General features: G+C 43.8%; 1 protein-coding gene across 17 annotated transcripts in view; it reads right to left on the bottom strand.

The window, feature by feature from the left end:
- CELF4 (CUGBP Elav-like family member 4) overlaps window positions 1-25372 on the bottom strand; it is a 1140249-nt gene that overhangs the window by 159682 nt on the left and 955195 nt on the right. For all 17 annotated transcript variants that reach the window (XR_008848282.1, XM_056542932.1, XM_056542937.1 and 14 more), the window contains exon 5: window positions 12622-12701. Coding sequence is in view for 16 of the 17 variants with exons in the window: in XM_056542932.1 (XP_056398907.1) it covers window positions 12622-12701 (80 nt within the window). In the remaining variant the exon portion in view is untranslated. The remainder of the gene's footprint in view (window positions 1-12621; window positions 12702-25372) is intronic.

A 25372-nucleotide genomic window follows, 5' to 3' on the forward strand; every position in this document is an offset into this window, starting at 1 on the left:
ACACTAGAGGGGGGAGGGGGGGACAGTACACTAGAGAGTCTAGCCATTTACTAACAGGCTCACTACAGAGGTCAGTGCTCCAGCAACTCTATTTCCTTACCCTCAGTAGAGAAGCAGGACTAGGCTTGAGTTGCTGTGAAGAAGAATGGGACAAAGCAAAGGGGAAAAGGTAGTAATGGGGGTAGTGAATATGTGTTTGGGCCTCCTCTCTACATAGGCTGCATAGTGATCCCAGGTTTTACAATTGTACTGCTTTGGGAGAGCTCCACAGCACGGTCACATACAAAGATGTTGCTATTACAACCTTCAATGCAAGAGCCTTTCCCAGATTAATCTATAGGAGAAAAAAAGGTAAGATTAAAAATTATGAGAATCTAATTTAAAGCAAATGTGGCCCCCCCTCTGACGGCGGTGAACTGTGACACCGGCAGCACGGTTCCTGTTAATTTTCACAGTACAGCTGTCAGCGGGTCTGTAAATAGTCTTCTCTATAGCCAACAGTCTCCTTCCACACATCAACTGTTCAATTAACAGAAGAAGGGAAGAAAGAGGACGGCAACCTTCTATCCGGGCTTTGATGTTTCCCGGCAATTTATGAAAGTGTACACAAATGTAATTACAAGCCCCACTGCTTCCCATTTACATGAATCTACTCCAGTTCTGAGCTCAAAATTATTATAATATATATATATATTTATACAGTATATATCTATATAGCGCCTGTGCCCAACTCTGTGGAGTGGATCAAGAGGGTCCAGAAAGATGGGTATTGACACTCAGAAGGAGAAAAAGTCCCAGTCGCTGTTGTATTTCTGTAAGATAATGCGACGGACACTGATAAGCAGGTTGTGTCAATAACGTCAGAAAATAAAAAATCAGCGGCTCAGGCTGCGTCTTTGTTCGGGGCTGATAAGACGTAAGGCGACACTATTATTGCCCATTGTTGTGCTTTATTGATTGGGGGGGGGGAGGGGGAGAGAGAAGACTTTGTATACAATCCTGGCTTCTTAGACTGGTCAAGCTTGCTATCTAGTGTGGACATCAAAGAGGCCTTGTCCAAGGTTATGATAAGTGGGGGCTTAAGCAGGTACTGTAAGAAGACAATGTATAATGACTGAGCTGCTGATCTTGAAGCTGGCAGATCCCAACGAATAGGGTTAAAGGAGATCTTACAAGACTATAATATTTGGTGACAGAGTCGATCGCGCACCAGTTGACTGGATGGGCAACAGGCACCACAGCTTGAACAAGCTCGGTCCTACTAAAGGGATATTGTAGTTTCAGAACTTTGTACTTAAATAAGGCAGGGCCAGGCTAACTTGTCAGGTAAGTGCTCCAATAACATTATTTCCTTCTCCCCAGTAGAGAGGCAGGACCAGGCCTATTAGAAGGGCTAGAGCTCCACTAACTTTATTGGCTTTTTAGACAGGTCAAGCTTGCTATTAATGTGGACATCAAAGGGGCCTTGTTCAGTGTTATGATAAATGGGAGTTTCAGGGGTTACTGTAATAAGACGGTGTATAAAGATTGAGCTTCTGATCTTGAAGCTGGTAGATCTAAATGAAAATAAGTTTTTCCAAGACTATAATATTTGGTAACATACGTCACCCCAAAACATATAACTTACTAACACAATGTTATCACAAACTGTACTGGCATTAGCATGGTTTGCCTGATTCACAGGAAGTTGTGTATTCCTCTCATTGTTAGTGTGTGTTGTCTTCAGCTCTCCAGAGACATTGCATCACCATATACGGTCTTAGAGAGGGGGGTTGGATCTTGTCTCTAACTTCAAGCCCTACCCATACTTTTAGTCAAAAGTCATCCGAACCCATCTGATGGTGGGACCGGCTTACTGTCTAAAGGAGCATTTTCCAAATGGTGTCCTTCCAGCTGTTGCAAGACAACAACTCCCAGCACAATCAACACAAACCTCCTTCCCCCACTGTTGCTGGTTCATGCCATGGGACATGTTGGATCTCAACTGCCTGATCGTTTTTAAGAGAAGTCGGAAAATTTGCCCCAATTTTGGCACAGAATTGTGCTCTAAATTAGGTCAACAAAGATGTACCGAATCAATACCACACACACAACACTGCGATCTATTTGGAGCAGCTCTGATTATCTAGTCTAGTTTTAAGTAAAATTAAAGGGGACCCTGGCTACTTACCCATCCTCAGCACACTCCAACCCCCACCTGCATAAGGGATTGCCCATTTAGCCAATCACCGGCGAGACATTGCTGCGGCTGGTGATTGGCTGAGCGAGCCATCACTTGCACTTGTCCAGGAAGGTGGCATGTCGAGGACAGGTAGGTAGACGGGGCCCCATAGAGGAGATCACAAGGAGTCCCAGCAGTTGGACCTAGACCCTAATCAGGCAATTATCCCCTATAAGCAAAGTTTTATTGATTCCAATGAGATTCTGCTGCACTGTTCACATCACATTCCAGAAACATCTGGAAATTCATGTCTATTCTTTTTGCGGACCCTGCATGGAAATGCATTGCTTTCTATGAGATGGTGCATTTCCGAGTGGTCCTAGTGCCAACACGTTCTGCTGGCGCTCCGCTGTCAGGGAAATGTTTGCACAGAGATTCTCTGTGCGACATTACCCCATGTGAACATACCCTTAGGATAAAAGTTTATCCAGAGCTGGAGTCTGTTATAAAATCACCAAACAGAGCATACAGGTGTCATGATGACGGCCTTGTTGAGTTAAAGCACTAGTTGTTTTTTTAAGGTTGCACCATCATAAAGGTATATATGCAGGAATCGGGGAGAAGGCTGCTCCAGATAGATCACAGTTGTGTGTGTTGTGTGGCAGATTTGGAGCATCTTTGTAGAGCAAAATTTTGTGCCAAAATTGGGGCAAATTTTATGACTTCACTTAAAAAGCATCAGGAAGTTGAAATTCAACATGTTCCATCTTTTACTCCTCTGATATCACCTGTTGGGGGTCCCCATACACTTTATACAGTCGGCCGGTCCCTCCATCAGACGAGTTCAGATGACTTTTTGACTAAAATTATTGCTTTATTCTATTCTCTCTTGGGTTGGTATATAGGCGTCCTACCCACCATTCACTTAGCTGCAATTGAGAATAAAATACCCAATCAGCGCCAGTGTTTTTTCTTTTGTTAGTTTGCGAAAATGTAAAAAACTTTCTATACTTTCCTAACCCCAGTCTCCTGCTGGTCCAGTTTGCCTCTGTCCAGTCCTTCGATCTTCTGTCTTCCTTCCTTCTTGATGTGAGCACTTATTGCAGGACTTGCTCATCCAACTATTGGCTGAAATGTCACATGGCTTCAGACTATGACAGGATGAGGATGGAATGAGAAGACAGAAGATCAGAGGACGAACGGGAACCATGGGGGATCAGTGGGAACTGGGGATAGGAGTGTATATTTAGATTTTTTTTATTATAAATATTTATTTATTCTATTTTTATTTTTTTTGGCAAATCGCCCTAAGGTCTATAAAAAAGTCACAAAAATTTGATATACATTAAATCTTAAGAAAATGCTAAACTTTAGACCTGCTACATCTGTCTCCTCACAGTACATTTATGTTGTTCATAGAAATAAGAATAGTGTCACACCGCTTCTCACCGTGATCGGCTCAGTGGGCAGGTCCTGCTCCAAGATGGAAGAATAAAGAAGATCATGGGACGAATGGGAACTATGGGGGATCAGTGGGAACTGGGGCTAGGTAAATATTTTTCTTTATTAGTATTTAATTATTTAGTTTAATTTACCAATTTTTTTTATTTATAACATTTTTAGCCAAAACACCTTAATGTCTATTAGAAAGTTGCAAAAAAAAAGTATATACAGTAAATGTTTAAAAAAAAAAAAACTTTAGATTTGCTAAATCTGTTTCATCACAAAACAATGTATGTTGTTCATAGAAATAGAAATTTTTTAGCCAAAAAAAAAAGAAAAAAAAAAACACAAATCCCAGGCTTGATGGAAATCTCTCATTGCAGCGAAGTTGTGTGTGTGTGAATTTACGGCACCTGTAAAGTGACAGATGAAGAACGCTCTCCTGGTAATTTCACACATGCATGCACAGACACACGCCTGTTGGTACCATGGGCAATGAGTGGAGGAGCCGGCGCTGACAATCTGTAGACAGATTCATTTGGAGGAATTCATCCTACACCTGTAGAAGTGACAGAACGTTCCCCCCCTTCAGGACCGACCTCCAGGGTACAGGGAGGATCATTAGCATTCCGCTCATTGCCCGTCCCTCGGCTGCTCGAGTCTCCAGGTTCAGAAATAGGAAGGGGGGGGGGGTTGAAGCGAGCACCGTCCCGGCAGCTGCCAAGCAGCTGGGCCAGTCACTCGCGTTGAGCGCTTGATAATGTCTTGTTTTTCGCAAAATATGTTCTGCTTTTGTTGCACGCAGCCATGTGTGACTCGGAGGTGCCACTGTCTTCAAGGAGACTCTTTGTACTCCTGATTACTTTTCTGTTTTATTGAATATGTTCTGGTTGTTTTTCCAAGGCCTGGTACAATGACTGCGTACAGAGCGCCTAATGGAGTGCTCTACACATATCGTAATGAGGACCAGAGTTATCGCCAATGGCTGCTATGGAATATCAATGCCCTGTGTCTACCTGGCAGGTAAAAAGTTTCTCCAAGTTTGATACTGGACACAATAGATGCAAAACACCTTCCCTGTACAGGGGTGTCCACCCTGACCACCGATTTCTAGCAAAATAGCACCAATGGCAATTTAATATTGTTTAACCTCTCAACAGGCTGCAGTTCACATGACAGCCACTAGGTGTGCTGTACACATATTGACACATATAGCAGAAACAACACCCGATAGAGCAGTGTTTCCTAACCAGGGTGCCTCCAGCTGTAGCAAAAGTGCAACTTCCAGCATGCAGCAGATGTTAGGGACATTTTGGATTTCAGCTTGCTGATAGAGATAAGTCCTCTCCTCATCGATATGCAAGTAGGCAGGGAAAGGGGTCTGGGTGAGCTCAGGGCTGCACTATTCCCTGCCCGATGTGATAAGTAGTCTACACAATTCCAGCATCTATACCTATATTACCACTAGTGCTTTATCTCATTAATATGTGACCATGAACACCTGGGTGTTCTGTATCGATAGATAGATAGATAGATAGATAGATAGATAGATAGATATGAGATAGATAGATATGTTCCAGGTTAAACCCCCCCAAAGGACGAGGGGGCACTCCCTCCGTCTGGAGAAGAAAAGGTTTAGTCTCAAGGGATGACATGCCTTCTTTACCATAAGAACAGTGAACTTATGGAACAGTCTACCTCAGGAACTGGTCACAGCAGGAAAAATTAATAGCTTTTAAACAGGGTTAGATACATTCCTGGAACAAAATAACATTAATGCTTATGAAGAAATATAAAATCCCATCCCTTCCCCAATATCGCGCCACACCCCTACCCTTCAATTCCCTAGTTGAACTTGATGGACATATGTCTTTTTCAACCGTACTAACTATGTAACTATGTAACTATATGTGATGTCCCAGCACAAAAGACTGTCCTATGCGCTGCGGATCTCCTCGGGCCTACTAAGAGACTGGTTGGCATATTTAATATGTTTGAGCACTTTACCAAATGTTAATGATGTTTCTTATATGCACTGTAAAACTTGTTATTTATATGTGTTGTACCTTTAAAGCGCTACTGTCACCACGGTACAGGTAGGGAGGTGCAGTTATCATTGCATAGAGCAGAATGTGCAGTAAATGCGAGTGCTTTTACTCACATTCGCCTCGGTCTGTAAAGGAAAATTCTTACTTTATTCTGATGCCGGGCCACAGTCAGATGGGCCGGCCGACTCCCGCAGTGGCACGCCTCCTCTCCACCTCCTCTCTGCTCTTAGCATGGAGCGCTGTATGTAAATCTTGCTGATCCTTCATGATTGATGTGCAGCGCTCCATGCTAAGAACAGAGAGGAGGTGGAGAGGAGGCGTGCCACTGCGGGAGTCAGCCGGCCCATCAGAATAAAGTAAGAATTTTCCTTTACAGACCGCGGCGAATGTGAGTAAAAGCACTCACATTTACTGCACATTCTGCTCTATGCAATGGTAACTGCACCTCCCTACCTGTACCGTGGTGACAGTTGCACTTTAAGAGCAGAGGAGCAGTGTAAACCCATGTGACCCTGCCTGCCCAATGGGAACCCCTAAATTGTGAGCTTTATAGTGTAGTGGGGGAGGAGTTGCCCCAGTTGAGAGCGGAGTGCAGTGTGGTAAAGGTGTGAGTTGTGTGTGGAGAAGCTCTGAGGGAAGTCCAGAACAAATCTCTTCTCAAATCCTATCCAACCATTCTGCAAGGACCCCCCCCCCCCCCCCCCCCGTATAGAGGAAATTCAAGACCTGGCAGAGAAAGCTACAGGACCTTGTCAGAACGCGACCTGGAAGAATCTTCAGTCTCATAATAAGTAAGTATTAATCTATTGGGTGAAAAGCTCCATAAGTACCAGCAAGGCAACAGGGCTCCCAAGTGGTTACATTGCATCCTCTCCACTCTGCACTATACTGTTTACGTGTAATAACATCTGCACCCAGCTCAGTAAAAGTCAGTTATCTGTAACCCAACATCGGTGTGCTTCTTTACTCCCAGTGTTTGGCCCAGGAGATGCTGTCTCCAACCTTGGACCGTGTATAGGCTAACGGTGCCCTGGCGTCACAAAGTGATTAGGAATTCCTAGCACCCCCATGTCATCACAGATAGATAGATAGATAGACAGATAAATAGATAGATCAATTGATAGATAGTTTAAAATAGATATGAAATAGATATAGATATATAGATAGAAAGAACATTTTTAAATTATCTATCTATTTAACATATCTATCTATCTCATATCTATCCATCTATCCTATGTCTATCTCTAAGTGGGCAAGCTGAAATCCAAAATACTCGATCCTTGGTGTCTCTGACATGTTGGGGGGAAGTTGGGAGGTCCACCTATACCAGTGGTTCCCAACCAAAGTGCCTCCAGCTGTTTCAAAACTACAACACCCAGCATGTCCGGACAGCCAATAGCTGTTCGGACATGCTGGAAGTTGTAGTTTTGCCTCAGCTGGAGGCACCCCGGTTGGGAACTATTGCCCTACACACTAGATACAGCGGTCCTGAGTCTGTCAGCCTTCCATCTAATGTGTATGGGCATACTGGAGAACATCATAAATACATTTAGCATGTATTGTGTGTGGGTGCGCGCAATTGTTTCCTGCAAGGAAATGGAGTGTTTATCTGGCAGGGTGGATGAAAGTCTCATTAAAAAAAGTTTTCTCTTTTCTTATAAACTGGGAAGGAACATATGTTGTGTGAAGAAGAAAGCGCAGAGCAGCAATAATCCTGACAGCCTGGTATATAGAGGAGCCTGAGACCTGACAGGAATATAGAGGGGCGTTCCTTATAAAAACAAAAGATTTATATATGACAAAAGAATGGTGGCTTCCAGCTATTGCAAAACTACAATTCCCAGCATGCCCGGACAGCCAACGGCTGTCTGGGCATGCTGGGAGTTGTAGTGTTGCAAAACCGTTTGGAGATCAATTATCAAAAGCGAAGTTGCCACTTGAACTGCCACACAACTACTACTCCCAGCATGCTGGAAGCGATCGGTCTGTAGCCATGGAATCCTCTCATTACTTGTCGCACACCTTACATATAATTCTAAAGTACCAGTTGCCTTGGCAATACACCAAGCCATCAGGCGTAGATGCAGTGCCAAATAAAGCACATAGTTTGCCATTAAAATTATTATAGCACAACATCACAGCAAACACATCTCGGCTCTGTGCAGCCTGATGCCAATAGTCATGAACTATGCATGTGGAAGCATATTGGCATCCCTTCTAAAAAAAAAAGTAATAAAATAATTATATATATATATATATATATATATATATATATATATATATACAGTACAGACCAAAAGTTTGGACACACCTTCTCATTCAGAGTTTTCTTTATTTTCATTAATATGAAAATTGTAGATTCACACTGAAGGCATCAAAACTATGAATTAACACAAGTGGAATTATAGACATAACAAAAAAGTTTGAAAATATGTCATATTCTAGGTTCTGGCCACCTTTTGCTTTGATTACTGCTTTGCACACTGATTCTCTTGATGAGCTTCAAGAGGTAGTCACCTGAAATGGTCTTCCAACAGTCTTGAAGGAGTTCCCAGAGATGCTTAGCACTTGTTGGCCCTTTTTTCCTTCATTCTGCGGTCCAGCTCACCCCAAACCATCTCGATTGGGTTCAGGTCCGGTGACTGTGGAGGCCAGGTCATCTGGCACAGCACCCCATCACTCTCCTTCTTGGTCAAATAGCCCTTACACAGCCTGGAGGTGTGTTTGGGGTCATTGTCCTGTTGAAAAATAAATGATGGTCCAACTAAACGCAAACCGGATGGACTAGCATGCAGCTGCAAGATGCTGTAGTAGCCATGCTGGTTCAGTATGCCTTCAATTTTGAATAAATCCCCAACAGTGTCACCAGCAAAACACCCCCACACCATCACACCTCCTCCTCCACACCAGCACACCTGTGAAGTGAAAACCATTTCAGGTGACTACCTCTTGAAAATCATCAAGAGAATGCCAAGAGTGTGCAAAGCAGTAATCAAAGTAAAAGGCGGCTACTTTGAAGAACCTAGAATATGACATATTTTCAGTTGTTTCACACTTTTTGTTATGTATATAATTCCACATGGGTTAATTCATAATTTTAATGCCTTCAGTGCGAATCTTCAATTTTCATAGTCATGAAAATAAAGAAAACTCTGAAAGAGAAGGTGTGTCCAAACTTTTGGTCTGTACTGTATATATATATATATATATATATATATATATATATATATATATATGTATTTTTACGAATGTGAGAGTCAACGTTTTATAGAGAATAATTCACTCTTTCAGACAGGACTTTGTGATTTCTCTTCTAAGCTTCTCCCATTAAATGAAGAAGTCACAGCATCTGCAGTTTTGTTACAGTGTATCAGAGCAAATATTCCTGGTGAGCTAAACGCATTGACAGTGCAGATCTCTCTCAAGTCCAGCTGTACTGACACACTGTAACAGACCCTCTGCTGTTTAATTAAGCAGGACTAGGTCAGAACTGGCAGCAAGCCGAGACCTGACACATTGTAACAAAATTAAACCATATTCAAAAGTTGCAAGAATTTGTTGGTAAATGCAATGATGATTTTTCAAGGAATCCGCACCACTCACTTGCATTAGCTGTGGCATGTCAGCAGATTTTGTCAGAATTTAGGAGAAGGTGTAACATAACCCTTAACATGTGAACAGGGCCTTAAGGTTAGAATTCGGTTAGATTTGAAGAGCAGACTTTGAGAGCCCACCTACGACAAATCATGTGTCATATCATAGAGAGCGCGCAGTACAGAACTATAGACAGCAAGAAGTATAGAGCGGTTACTGCACAATGGGAAGTGTATAGTAAAATGAAGATATAGCACCGTCTGTACTGCGTTTGCTGTAAAACTGCTTCAGCCTCATGGACCATGTACAGTGCGCAATATTTACAGAACTATAACTATTCATATACAGATGTAATTGTGCTATATATAATGTATATTGTTCTGTAGTCACAGAATACGAAAGAGGATACAGCATCGTGGAAAGCACATTAAACCAATAAGATGCAGGACCATCTATGGAGCATAATATAAAGAGGGTCCAGCACCATGGATAGTGCATAATACAGAGTATACAGCACCATGGATAGTGCATAATACAGAGTATACAGCACCATGGATAGTGCATAATACAGAGTGTACAGCACCATGGATAGTGCATAATACAGAGTGTACAGCACCATGGATAGTGCATAATACAGAGTATACAGCACCATGGATAGTGCATAATACAGAGTATACAGCACCATCCATGGAGCATAATATAAAGAGGGTCCAGCACCATGGATAGTGCATAATACAGAGTATACAGCACCATGGATAGTGCATAATACACAGAGTATACAGCACCATGCATAGTGCATAATACAGAGTATACAGCACCATGGATAGTGCATAATACAGAGTATACAGCACCATGCATAGTGCATAATACAGAGTATACAGCACCATGGATAGTGCATAATACACAGAGTATACAGCACCATGGATAGTGCATAATACACAGAGTATACAGCACCATGGATAGTGCATAATACACAGAGTATACAGCACCATGGATAGTGCATAATACAGAGTATACAGCACCATGGATAGTGCATAATACAGAGTGTACAGCACCACGGATAGTGCATAATTCACAGAGTGTACAGCACCACGGATAGTGCATAATTCACAGAGTGTACAGCACCATGGATAGTGCATAATTCACAGAGTGTACAGCACCACGGATAGTGCATAATACAGAGTATACAGCACCATGGATAGTGCATAATACAGAGTGTACAGCACCACGGATAGTGCATAATTCACAGAGTATACAGCACCATGCATAGTAAATAATACACAGAGTATACAGCACCATGGATAGTGCATAATACACAGAGTATATAACATCATGGGTAGAAAAAGATCAAAAGAGAATACCACACCATAAATAGCACATATTATAATGAGAATGCATGGACAAAGCACTAAACAAAAATCATCTAACACTATGGACAGGTTACAATATAATGAGGTACCAGTACCAGTACACTATAGAATAAGGATCCAGTACCTTGGAAAAATCAGCATACCAGTGCTTTCCAACTAGGGTGCCTCCAGCTGTTGCAAAACTACAACCCTAACATGCCCGGACAGCCAAAGGCTGTCTGGCCATGCTTGGAGTTGTGGTTTTGCAACAGTTGGTGGCACCCTGATTAGTAAACCCTGCATTATACAAAGAGGATCCAGAACTATAGATAGCACAAGATACACTGCTCTAAAAAATAAATTGAACACTTAAACTACACAATGTAACTCCAAATCAATGACACTTCTGTGAAATCTCACTGTCCACTCAGGAAGCAACACTGATTGACAATAAATTTCACATGCTGTTGTGCAAATGGAACAGACAACAGGTGGAAATTATAGGCATTAACAAGATACCCCCAATAAAGGAGCGGTTCTGCAGGTGGGGACCACAGACCACTTCTCTTGCCAGAGTCGTGCAAAATCACCTCCAGCAGGCCACAAATGTGCATGTGTCCACTCAAATGGTCAGAAACAGACTCCATGAGAGTGGTATGAGGGCCCAATGTCCACAGTTGGGGTTGTGCTTACAGCCCAACACCATGCAGGACGGTTTGGCATTTGCCAGAGAACAATAAGATTGGCAAATTCGCCATTGGCGCCCTGTGCTCTTTACAGATGAAAGCAGGTTCACACTGAGCACATGTGACAGACGTGACAGAGTCTGGAGACGCCTTGGAGAATGTTCTGCTGCCTGCAACATCCTCCAGCATGACCGGTTTGGCGGTGGGTCAGTAATGGTGTGGGGTGGCATTTCTTTGGGGGGCCGCACAGCCCTCCATGTGCTTGCCAGAGGTAGCCTGACTGCCATTAGGTACCGAGATGAGATCCTCAGACCCCGTGTGAGACCATATGCTGGTGCGGTTGGCCCTGGGTTCCTCCTAATGCAAGACAATGCTAGACCTCATGTGGCTGGAGTGTGTCAGCAGTTCCTGCAAGAGGAAGACATTGATGCTATGGACGGGCTCACCCGTTCCCCCGACCTGAATCAGATTGAGCACATCGGGGACATCATGTCTCGCTCCATCCACCAATGCCACATTGCGCCACAGACTGTTCATGAGTTGACGGATGCTTTAGTCCAGGTCTGGGAGGACATCCCTCAGGAGACCATCCGCCACCTAATCAGGAGCATGTCCAGGTGTTGTAGGGAGGTCATACGGGCACGTGAAGGCCACACACACTACTGAGCCTCATTTTTACTTGTTTTAAGGACATTACATCAAAGTTGGATCAGCCTGTATTGTGGTTTCCATTGATAATTTTTGTGTGATTTTGTTGTCAGCACATTCAACTATTTAAAGATGAAAGTATTTCATATGATTAGTTCATTCATTCAGATCTAGGATGTTTAATCTTTGTGTTACCTTTTATTTTTTGAGCAGTGTACAAAGAGGATCCAGAACAGAGCAAGATACAAAGAAACCCTGAAACTATGGTAGAACAAGATATAAAAAAGATACTACATAATGAATAGCGAATGTAACAATGAAGAAATGATAGCAACACCAATAGTGCATAACACAAAGAGATGCATCCATAGCCAATCGGATACAACATTGATCACTTATAATACATAGAAAAAATTACAGCAGATAAAGGAAGATGTGAACAGCAATGGCATCAGGGTTTCTGCACAGACGGTTTGCCACACCAGGACATGGATCAGTATATAATACAGTCATGAACAGTGGTTAATGCCCACCATGGCCAACTGGGTAGCACATACAGTAAAAGCATTATATGAAGCTTTCAGCATGAATGTAAAGTAAATAGTGTCTAAGGTATCCCTGTATTTATACTGTACAGAATATCAGCAGGGACGTCTGCTCACTACTGGGAATCACCAAAATTGGCTACTCACCGGCATTGTCTGGCTTCCGTGAAGGGCATTAATGGCTGCCTGTGCTTCCGCATGTGATGAATATTTCACAAATGCACATCCTGTGAATAAAGGAAGAAAGTGTCAGTTCAGATGGCACCAAATTCTATAGAAAAATTGATACAAAAAAAGCTACCCGCAGGCAAAAGGACAATGGAGAGAACTAGGTTTGTTTAATTTTTGTTATTTTTAATTATATAATATATTTATTTAATTTATTTAATTATATAGTATATATTTTTCCTTCAAAAAATAATACATTTTTTCATAACATATTTTATTATATTTTCTTTTTTTTTATCATATTTTATTATTTCAATATTTAATATCTTTATTTTTTATTATAAGTCTATAACAAGGCTGAAATTGTCCACTAAAAAACATTTTCCTTGCATTCACAAGTCATCTAACCCTACTGTACTTAAACCTATCTCCGGCACTGGTCCTTCCAAGCCATTCAATGACCAAGCACTGAACCAGAATGACATCTCAGGAGCCTGAGGGTGCAGACACCTATCATGGTGGCCACACTGGAAGTTATATGTGGCTTTGTATTTTCTTCTCTGCTAACATCTTCTCCCAACCTTGACGCTTTGGTCAACACTAGGGATGAGCAAATCAGATATGACAAATCCGAATTTGTTACGAATTTCAGGAAAAATTTGATTTGCAGCGAATGCGAATATGACCGTGATTCAATCCCGCGAATCGCTTCATTAAACTCCATTTAGTGAGGTTCAGGCTCCAGGGCATCTAAAATGGTGGATCCACATGTGAGGACATGGGACAAGGAATCCTGGGAAGGCGGGAACAAGGGTCGGCGGGATGACCCTGAGTCACATGCAGCATGCAGCCTATCAGCAGCCAGTCACCCCTGGAGAGGCCGGATGACGTACACCTGTACGAAACAAACTGGTTAGTCGCCTCTGAGCCTCCAGTTACATCCACCTGTCCACCTGCTTCCTCCTTGTGCCTCCATTTGTTCGGTCATCACAGCGGTGAGTTGCTGGATCTTTTCTCTTGTTTACCATAGATTTGTAAATTACTTCTATTAAAAAAATCTTAATCCTTCCAATACATTTTATGGGCTGTATATTACAGAGGAAATGCTTTTCTTTTTGGATTTATCTGATGTCATGACCACAGTGCTCTCTGCTGACCTCTGCTGTCCATTTTAGGAACTGTCCAGAGCAGCATATGTTTACCATGGGGATTTTCTCCTTCTCTGGACAGTTCCTAAAAGGGACAGCAGAGGTCAGCAGAGAGCACTGTGGTCATGACAGCAGAGAAATCCAAAAAGAAAAGCATTTCTTCTGTAGAATACAGCCCCTAAAAATTACTGGAAGGATTAAGATTTTTTTTATTGAAGTAATTTACAAATCTGTTTAACTTTCTGACACCAGTTGATTTAAAAATAAAAGATTTCCATGGGAGTGCCCCTTTAAGAGCCTAGATACTGTGAAAGGCCAGCAAAAAGCGTAGTGGAGCGTATTGTACTCCCCTCATATACGCACTAAGTATATCAGGCAGAGAAGTGTCAGGACGTGCACAGAGGAGTGGCAGAGGCCTAAATTCATCAGGCAGAAGTTGCAGCAGACTTGGGGCAAGTGGCAGGAGGAGTCGCAGCGAGAGGCCTGAGCTCCCGGTATCAGCTAGCGGTCGTGTCTCGACCAGCAACCCATCTGCCATCATCGATTGGTTAAAACGGTCATGCACTTCATCACAAGTGACATCTGACACCCCCAGTCAACAGTCAGTGTGTTCCTCAGACACAACCCTCAGTTGGCATGGCCTGGGAGCAGTCCCTGTCCTCCCATCGCCTCTGTCCTATGCTGTCCCCTCCTCCACAGAAACATCTTATGCAGTGGGTTTAGCTCCACTATTTAGTGAGGACGACCCACTAGAAGAAAGTTAGCAGCTACTGCCCAGGCAAGAAGCGGAGGAGACATCAGCGGCTTCCTCCGCTAGGCGGGCAAGTAGTGATGAGGAGAGTGGTGTGGGAGGTGGTGTTGTGAGCATTCAGGCTCCTGAAGCAGACACTGTTGATGAGGAACTGAGGAGGACATCAGTGACGTGCAGACACAACTCGATGATGATGAAGCCGATCACACTTGGGAGCCGGGAGAAAGAAGGGGCTTCATCATCATCAGGAGAAGAGGGTTGCAGGTTGCCCATGAGGCAGCAGCTGAGCCAACAAGGTGGTAGCATGGTTGGCAGTGAGCATGGTGGCAGAAGTGGAAAGTCTGGAGCCAAACATGCCCGGGGTAGACTATCTGCTTCGAGGCAGCCTACCTTCCCGGGAGGTACTGAAACAGGGGTTCCTTGAGTCGGTGGCAGTACCAGTCAATCAGTGCTGACTCTTGGTGGGAAAATCAGCTACTCGGTGGTGTAGAAGTTTTTTTTATCAAGCATCCGGAGGATGTTAACCTGGCCACATGCAAGATGTGTTGGCAGAAGGTGAAGCGTGGCCAGGGACACAGTGTTGGCACCACGGCCCTGTATCAACATATGCAGCGTCACCATAAAGCGGCCTTGGAGAACAGTGGCTCTGATGTGGTGGTCCAGCCTGCTGCATCACCTAGTGGCACGCCGCTCCCTTTTTCATCCAGCCAAAGCCCCACCACCTCAGCTGAATGGAGCTGTATGTCATAGTCATCTTCTGTTTCTCCAGATGCTCCTGCTCCTCCTACTTCGAATCACTCATTCTGCCAGCAATCCATCGGAGAAGCCATGTCCAAGAGACAACAGTATGTGTCCACTCATCCAACGGTGCAGAAGCTGAATTTGCTCCAGTCCAAGTTGCTGGTGCTGCAGTTCCTCTCTTTTCAAGCGGTGGACGCTACACCTTTCAGAGAGCTGATGGCTTGTGCCGAGCCGAGGTGGAAAGTCCCAAGCCGTCATTTCCTTGCCAAGAAGGCAATACGAGCCCTGCACAATTTTATGAAACAGAAGGTGGTCCAGTCCTTGAGCCTGTCAGTGTGTACCACTGTGAATGGCAGCGCCTACATGTGAAGCTGTACTTACTATAAGGGACAATACATGTCCTTTACGGCCCACTGGGTGAATGTGGTTCCTGCACAGCCACAACAGCAACTTGAACAGGTCATGCCGCTTTCGCCTCCACGCTCTCAGGCCATTGGTCCTGTGACAGTGTGCGACTCAGCCTCCTCATCCTCCACCGTGTCCTCAGCCTCCACTGTATGGACAAGTCTCAGTGCCCCTGCAGCATTCCATGTATTCAGGCCACTGCGGTGTCACGCTGTTCTTCACATGGTTTGCCTTGGCGAACGGAGTCACACAGGGGAGGAACTGCTAAAAGTCATTCATCAAGAAATCGAATTGTGGCTTACTCCAGGAAAACTGGAAATGGGAACCATGGTGACCAAAAACAAGAAGAACATCTTGTCTGCGCTGCGACAAGGAAGCCTGGACATGCGCCCTGTGTTCAATTTGCATGCACTTCAGCAACTCGTACACCGCAAAGCACACCCTCCTTGAGCTGCAGCATCAGAATGATATCCCCAAGCATAGTCTGATTTGTGACGTTGCCACATGTTGGAATTCTCCAGAATCACTTGCACAAATGGCACGATGCATGCTCATTCGCTTGCGTAGTGACCGCCGAATTGTCACCATTCTGCAGAAGGATGACTTCTGACTCTCCACCTTATTGAACCCTCACTATTGGCACAAAATGGTGGCCTTTTTTACACCCACTGAGAGGGAGGACAAACTGACCTACTACAGAGACGTCCTACGTAGTTAGTTGGTCGATGCTTATCTGCGCCATCGTCCATCCTCTCACAGATCTAACTGGGGGGGGGGGTTGCCCTCTGCACTTACCTTCCACTGCCATGGCTGCTGGGGAGGGGAGGGGTGGGAGGAGCAGTACCAGCTCCATCAGCAGCAGCCTGAGTCTACAGTCGGTGATGAGTAGCTTTCTTCACCCGCATAGTGAAGCAACTCAACAGCAGCAGGTAGACCTGGAGCAGGACCTGAACCAGCAAGTGGTGGCATACCTTGACATACCCATGCAAACTCACCTTGAAGATCCGCTGACTTCTGATCAGCCAAACTTGATTTGTGGCCGCAACCAGCAGAGTTTGCCCTGGAAAAGCTGTCCTGCTCGGCCAGTAGTGTGTCATCAGAGCAGGTGCATAGTGCGGCGGGGGCCATAGTAACCCCAAGGAGAACTTGTCTGTCCACGAATAATGTGGAGAGACTGACATTTGTGAAGATGAATAAGGCATGCCACAGCCAGGATTTCCACTCACCAATGCCTAATACATCAGAGTAGATCGACTATGGTGCCACACCAACACTTCACAAATATGGATAGTGCAAAACATATTTAAGGTGCTGCTCCACAGTTAAAGAAATTCATCAGCATCAGACCACAAGTAAGTATTGAGGATATGCATTACGTAAAACGTAACTTTTAATAATATGCTTAGGATAAAATATATGTACCCAATTTTTTTTTTTATCAAACAAAAGGAAAGATGTGCAAAAAACACCATGTGCCACCTACATCACCAAGTATTGATGTGATGCATAGACCTCTAAAAGGTGGAATTGAACAACGTATGGTCCATTGTAATGGTGGGGGTAAAAACTTGCCCTGTAAGGGCCTACTCTCACATCATTAATTCCCTTCTTGGCAAGTGTTACTCACCCTAAAAAGGGCGGCCCCACACAGGAACCTCTCCCTATTTCCCCCTACAAACACTGCCATTACACTTGCCAAGAAGGGAATTAATTGGGCGAGATTAGGGTCTTACAGAGGAGGTTTATGCCCCCACCTGCTAGAATGGACAATACATTGTTCCCATCCACCTTTTCGAGGAAAGGCAGTGTTTGTTGGTGGAAATAGGGAGAGGTTCCTGTGTGGGGCCGCCCTTTTTAAGGCGAATAACACTTGTCAAGAAGGGAATTAATAATGCGAGAGTAGGGCCTTACAGGGGAAGTTTTTACCCTCACCGGTTACAATGGACCATACGTTGTTCCCTTCCACATTTTAGAGGTCTTTGCATCACATTAATACTTAGTGGTGTAGGTGGCACATGGTGTGTTTTGCACACCATTCTTTTTGTTTCAAAAATTTTGAATTCATATATTTTATCCTAATCATATAATTAAAAGTTACGTTTTACTTAATGCATATCCACAATACTTACTTGTGCACACTAACACTTTTACAAAAGAGACCGTTTCTTCTGCCTCAGCTACTATTCTGATCCTGCCAAACACCTGAAGCCATACATCTGATGCCAAGTTCTCCTTTTTTCACCCATCTACATCACCAGGTACTGGTATTGCCACTCACGGCACCACTCTGTCACCGGGTCACTTTCAGGACTCCTGATGCTGCTGATGCCACCTCCAGGCTGTCTTATTCTGCCACCATATAGTCTCCTCGTGCTGATGTCACCTCCAGGCTGTCTCATTCTGCCACATATGTTCTCCTTATGCTGATGCCAGCTCCAAGCTGTGTCATATTGCAATTTTGTTCTCCTCATGCTCCTGCCACCTCCAGGCTGTGTCTTTCAGCCACTATATGGTCTCCACATGCTTCCGCCACCTCCAGGCTGTGTCATTAAGCCACTAAATAATCTCCTCATGCTGCCACCACCTCCAGGCTGTGTCATTCAGCCACTATATGTTCTCCTCATGCTGTTGCCAACTCCAGGCTGTGTCATTTAACCACTATGTGGTCTCCTCCTGCTGCCGCCAACTCCAGGCTGTGTCATTCAGCCACTATGTGGTCTCCTCCTGCTGCCGCCAACTCCAGGCTGTGTCATTCAGCCACTATATGTTCTCCTCATGCTGCCGCCACCTCCACATTGTGTCAATAAGCCACTATATGGTCTCCTCATGCTGCTGCCAACTCCACGCTGTGTCATTCAGCCACTGTATGGTCTCCTCATGCTGCCGCCACCTACATGCTGTGTCGTTCAGGCACTATATGGTCTCCTCATGCTGCCCCCCACCTCCACACTGTGTCATTCAGCTACGATATGGTCTCCTCATACTGATGCCACATCCAGGCTCTGTTATTGTGTCACTCTGAGACAGTGATTCTAATAGCGATGCCTCTGATCTGCATGTCAATAACTACTTAATAACAGTATTATTTCACTAACCCAGCACACACCCAATGCGTGTTACAGCAAGGCAAAGTGTTCTACACCCCTATTGAGGCTCTCTGTAGTCCAGAAATAGCCATTTTAATAGCAATTTGCTACAATTAAATTTGGATCGAAACACATTTTTTTCAAAAATTCGCACATCTCTAGTCAACACCATCAATGTTTCAGAAGAACCTCTAAGAACATTAAAGCCAAGGTCCACCCAGTAATAGATGCATTATTACCATCAGCCTCCATGTATGGTGCATCATTTGGGTTAATGGTCACTACTTTGTTATCCTATTGTCATTGCTCCAGATCCCATCCCTGATGTCCTTCATCTACTGGACATAGTTCTTCCATTTTCTGGAGGCCATCTTCTTGGTTTTCGAGGCTGAAATCTTTATGATTTATATTTATAGACTCGACTCCCATCTCTCTTTATGGCTACTCATTTGCATGCTGTGATTTAGAGAAGACAATCTGGATATAGCAATTAAAATGTATAGATCGGCGGTCGCCGTGACCTTTCCTAGAATCACTAAATATCTGTCTAGGAAACCACCATTCCCAGTAATGAAAATGATTAAAAAGAGGCTACGAAAGGTTTACATAAAGGAAGTGGCAGAAGAGATCATGGAGGGGATCAATAATGCTGGTACCGGAAGTGTGACCCCATTACATGGCGGCATATTATTATACAATGAGCTGCCCTTTTATCACCACTGTACAATTTATCGTATGCCCCCAATGGGCTCCAGCTTTAACTCTTGCAACTGCATGAACAAAATGGTGTAGTCCATGGAGGTGGCATTAAAATGGGAAATTTATTCGGACATGATGATACAAACAGCACAACGGCACTACATAGTGTGAACAGGAACCAACGCGTTTCAACAAATTGCTCCTGTTCACACTATGCAGTGCCATTGTGCTGTTTGTATCTTCATGTCCGGATAAATTTCCCGTTTTAATGGCACCTCGCTGGACTACATCCTTTTTATCTTGCAATCGATCCTATGCCCCCGCTATGATCCTTTCAATATCTCTGTAGTGTAATGTTATCCTCTTACTTTAACGCTCCTTCTAAATTTGCTAACCTTCTATCATTGTGCTCTATGTTACAGATAAAGTGGAGCTGCAGCCTGGTCACTGTTTCAACGAACCTGCAGTCTTACTCTACAATTTGTACACCACCCTCGCATGAATCAGAGCAAAACCTTATTAAAGAAGCACTCCAGGATTATTATTATTTTTTTTGTTTGCTTACATAGCCCAGGCTAAAATTGCCGAATAATGTAGAGGTTCTTAAATACACATTGTGGGAGATTTATCAAAACCTATGTAGAGGACGAGAGGTGCAGTAGCCCATAGCAACCAATCAGATCACTTCTTTCATTTTTCACAGGCCTCTTTCAAAATGACAGAAGCAAGCTGATTGGTTGCTTACCTATTTTAGCTGATGTGGCAGGCATGTAAATTAATCACTAAAGTGGTTCTGTAATGTAGCCTACATTTCCTATGAATCCTCTTGCTGAGGGTATAGTGTTCGATCACTGCACCTGTTCATGTATGTGCTGGAGGTTAACCAAGTGAAATTATTAGACTAATAAGTGGGTCAAGTTAAGGTCACATTGATGCATTTTCTTATTCAAATTGTGTTTTTTAAAGGAATATTGCCATGAGGAGAAAGTGATTTGACCTATAATCACAATTAGGCTAGGATTCCACTGAGGTTTTCCCACCAGAAAAAACACCAGGAAAAACTGCCAGTAAAACTGCCACAGCTTTTTCCTGCATTTTGGCAGTTTTTCTGGCATTTTTGGGGGCATTTTTGTGTGAAAAACCTCAGAGGAATTCCAACCTTAAGATGTATTATGATGATTTGACGTCTTTAGGCTGTGTTTGTACATTTACTTTTTATTGCATTTATCATATAGTTTGACTGCATTTTGGCTGTTTTTGCAGAGATTATACATGATCAACATGTTTTGTAATTTGCACAATTGCAGTAAAATATTACCATTTATGCCAAGATGTTTGGAAAATCATGTCAAAAAGTAAAAAAAATGCTGCATAAAATGGCAAAGTGTGAACCTCATGGGAGGTGTATTTCTACTAAATATCTTGATCTCATAGAGATAGCAGAAACAGTATGCAGATAGAGCTGGAAAAGAGGTGTATAATGACTATATATCCTGATCCCATAGAGATTGCAGTAGCAGTGTACAGATAGAGCTAAGAAGGGTCTGGGTCCCAGCAGGCGTGTTATGACGATGTCATCCTGTAGTTCACAGAAAGTCAGCTGTCCCAGGACTGACCACTTCCTCTGATACATTTAGTAGGTATTCCAGCAATGTGCATGACTAGCTAGCTCCTTCTACAACCAGCTTGTATTTCCAGATTAGGTAAGGTATTCAAGCAAATTAAGATCTATCTAACTATGTCATATCTATCTATATATATATATATATATATATATATATATATATATATATATATATTAGCTGAATACCTGGCGTTGCCCGGTTTTCCCTTCCTCAACCTTGTTGGGGAGGAAAATCATCAAAGGAGGAAGCTTTTGACTTCATATCCCATCCTCATATATTGTTGTCATATCCCAACCCCATATGCCGTCCTCATACCCCGACCTCCTATCCAGTCCTCCTATCCAGTCCTCCTATCCCATCCTCCTATCCCCTCCTCCTATCTCGACCTCCTATCCCGACCTCCTATCCCGACCTCCTATCCCATCTTCCAACCCCTCCTCCTATCTCGACCTCCTATCCCGACCTCCTATCCCGACCTCCTATCCCATCTTCCTATCCCGACCTCCTATCTCGACCTCCTTTCTCGACCTCCTATCTCGACCTCCTATCCCGACCTCCTATCCCGTCCTCCTATCTAGACCTCCTATCCCGTCCTCCTATCCTGACCTCCTATCTCGACCTCCTGTCCCGTTCTCCTATCTCGACCTCCTATCTCAACCTCCTATCTCGACCTCCTATCCCGTCCTCCTATCTAGACCTCCTATCTCGACCTCCTAATTCGACCTCCTATCCCGACCTTCTATCCCGTCCTCCTATCTTGACCTCCTATCTCAACCTACTATCCCTACCTCCCATCCCATCCTCATATCCCGACCTGTAATATGTGTACCAGGTATTGAAATATCTCCAGATGTACGGAAGTTATGTGGGAACATACATTTCCCATTGATTTGCATGGTACATTAAACAAAAACCCCGACCCTCACAAATGGTGGTAGTTAAGGGTTAAATTAACTATCCTATATTTTAAGCGGACATATAAGTAACATGTGACCAAGTATCATCGAAATATATCCAGCCGTTTGGAAGTTATGTAGTAGCAAATATTTCCCATAGACTTGTATGGGACTTTAAACAATAACCCTGACCCTGGCAAATGGGGGTGAATAAGGGTTAAATTCCCTATCCTAAGTTTGTTGTTGACATATAAGTAACATGTGTGCCAAGTTTCACGTTAATATCTTTAGCCGTTTGGAAGTTATGCAGTAACATATATTTCCCATAGACTTGTATGGCACTTTAAACATAAAACCCGCCCTGGCAAATTGGGGTGAGTAAGGGTTAAACCGCCTAACCTATGTTTTTTGTTGACATATAAGTAACATTTGTGCCAAGTTTCACGTTAATATCTTTAGCCGTTTGGAAGTTTTTGTGGAACATACATACATACACACACACATGTTGAGTTTTATATATATAGAAATATATATATATATATATATATATATATATATATATATATATATATATATACCGTATTTATCGGCGTATAACACGCACTTTTTAGGCTAAAATTTTTTGCCTAAAGTCTGTGTGCGTGTTCTACGCCGATACACCCCCAGGAAAGGCAGGGGGAGAGAGGCCGTCGCTGCCCGCTTCTCTCCCCCTGCCTTTCCTGGGGTCTAGAGCGCTGCTGTCGGCCCTTTTCACCCCCTGGTTATCGGCGCCGACAGCCAGGGGGAGAGAAGGGGCAGCGGCACCCATTGCCGGCGCCGCTGCCCCGTTGCCTCCCCCCATCCCCGGTGGCATAATTACCTGAGTCGGGTCCGCGCTGCTCCAGGCCTCCGTCGTGCGTCCCCGGCGTCATTGCTATACGCTGAACGGCGCGGCGCATGACGTCAGAGCGCCGCGCCGTGCATAGCAACGACGCTGGGGACGCACGACGGAGGCCTGGAGCAGCGCGGACCCGACTCAGGTAATTATGCCACCGGGGATGGGGGGAGGCAACGGGGCAGCGGCGCCGGCAATGGGTGCCGCTGCCCCTTCTCTCCCCCTGGCTGTCGGCGCCGCTTCTCTCCCCCTGGCTATCGGCGCCGGCACCGATAGTCAGGGGGACAGAACGGGCAGCGGCGCCGATAACCAGGGGGTGAAAAGGGCCGGCAGCAGCACTCTAGACCCCAAGAAAGGCAGGGGGAGAGAAGCGGGCAGCGACGGCCTCTCTCCCCCTGCCTTTCCTGGGGGTATATCGAGGTATACACGCGCACACACGCACCCTCATTTTATCATGGATATTTGGGTAAAAAACTTTTTTTACCCAAATATCCTTGGTAAAATGAGGGTGCGTGTTATAGGCCGGTGCGTGGTATACCCCGATAAATACGGTATATATATATATATATATATATATATATATATATATCATATCTATCTGTCTGTCTATCTCATATCTATCTATCATTATCTATTCTATTTGTCTATCTCATATCTATATATCTATCTATCTATAGTCATGGCCATAAATGTTGGCACCCCTGAAATTTTTCTAGAAAATGAAGTATATATCACAGAGAAGGATTGCAGTAATACATGTTTATTCCCTTTTGCTTGTATTGGAACTAAACCAAAAAAAGGAGGAAGAAAAGCAAATTGGACATAATGTCACACCAAACTCCAAAAATGGGCTTGATACAATTATTGGCACCCTTTCAAAATTGTGGAAAAATAAGATTGTTTCAAGTATATGATGCACCTTTAAACTCAACTGGGGCAAGTAACAGGGGTGGGCAATATAAAAATCAAACCTGAAAGCAGATAAAAAGGAGAGAGGTTCACTTAGTCTTTGCATTGTGTGTCTGTGTGAGCCACACTAAGCATGGGCAACAGAAAGAGGAGAAGAGAACTGTGGAAAAGTATCAACAATGTCAAGGTTACAAGTCCATCTCCAGAGATCTAGGTTTGCCTTTGTCCACATGCACAACATTATCAAGAAGTTTGCAACCCATGGGCGTGGACAGAAGAGAAAAATTTATGAAAGTTGTCAACGCAGGATAGTCCGGATGGTGGATAAGCAGCCCCAAACAAGTTCCAAAGACATTCAAGCTGTCCTGCAGGCTCAGGGAGCATCAGTGTCTGTGCAAACTATCTGTCGACATTTAAATGAAATGAAACTCTATGGCAGGAGACCCAGAAGGACCCCACTGCTGACACAGAGACATAAAAATGCAAGACTACATTTTGCCAAAATTAACTTCAGTAAGCCAAAATCCTTCTTGTAAAACATTTTGTGGACAGATGAGACCAAGATAGAGCTTTTTGGTAAAGCACATAATTCTACTGTTTACTGAAAATGGAATGAGGCCTACAAAGAAAAGAACACAGTACCTACAGTGAAATATGGTGGAGGTTCAATGATATTTTGGGGTTGTTTTGCTGCCTCTGGCACTGGGTACCTTGAATGTGTACAAGGCATCATGAAATCTGAGCATACTAAAGGATTTTGGGTCGCACTGTACAGCCCAGTGTCAGAAAGCTGGGTTTGCGTCTGAGATCTAGGATCTTCCAGCAGGACAATGACCCCAAACATATGTCAAAAAGCCCCCAGAAATGAATGGCAACAAAGCGCTGGAGAGTTCTGAAGTGACCAGCAATGAGTTTAGATCTAAATCCCATTGAACACCTGTGGAGAGATCTTAAAATTGCTGTTGGGAAAAGGCGCCCTTCCAATAAGAGAGACCTGGAGCAGTTTGCAAAGGAAAAGTGGTCCAATATTCCGGCTGAGAGGTGTAAGAAGCTTATTGATGGTTATTAGAGAAGAGGGAATTTTTTAAAAATTCGATTCGACCGATTAGCCGAAAAAAATGAATAAAATCGATTAGATCCGAATAAATTGTTAGCAAATTGTTATTAGTAATGTATTTTAATGATGTGTTTAATAAAGTGTGAGTGTATGTGTGTTTCACTTTTTTTGCTCTATTTTTTTTTTACATTTTTAGGTAGTACTACTACTCCCAGCATAGAACAAACTGTTCCATGATGGGAGTTGTAGTACCTGTACTAATAGACAGATCCCAGGAGGTGTCACTCCTGACACCTGATGCAATCGTCCTATCTATTGCAGAGATGGTGCGGCATTCTCCTGCGCTCGCATCTCTGCACTATACGGCCGGCCAGTGATGTGACTAGAATTCACATGCCTTATTCATATTTCCCGCAGAGAGCTGTGATTGGCCAGATGGTTCCAGCCAATCACAGCTCTCTGCAGGAAATATGAATAATAAGTATATATATGGCATATACTCATACTACAGTGGGACCAGAGAAGAGCGGCTGCCCGCC

The sequence above is a fragment of the Hyla sarda genome, chromosome 1, assembly GCF_029499605.1.
Source record: "Hyla sarda isolate aHylSar1 chromosome 1, aHylSar1.hap1, whole genome shotgun sequence".
Taxonomy (NCBI): Eukaryota; Metazoa; Chordata; class Amphibia; order Anura; family Hylidae; genus Hyla; species Hyla sarda.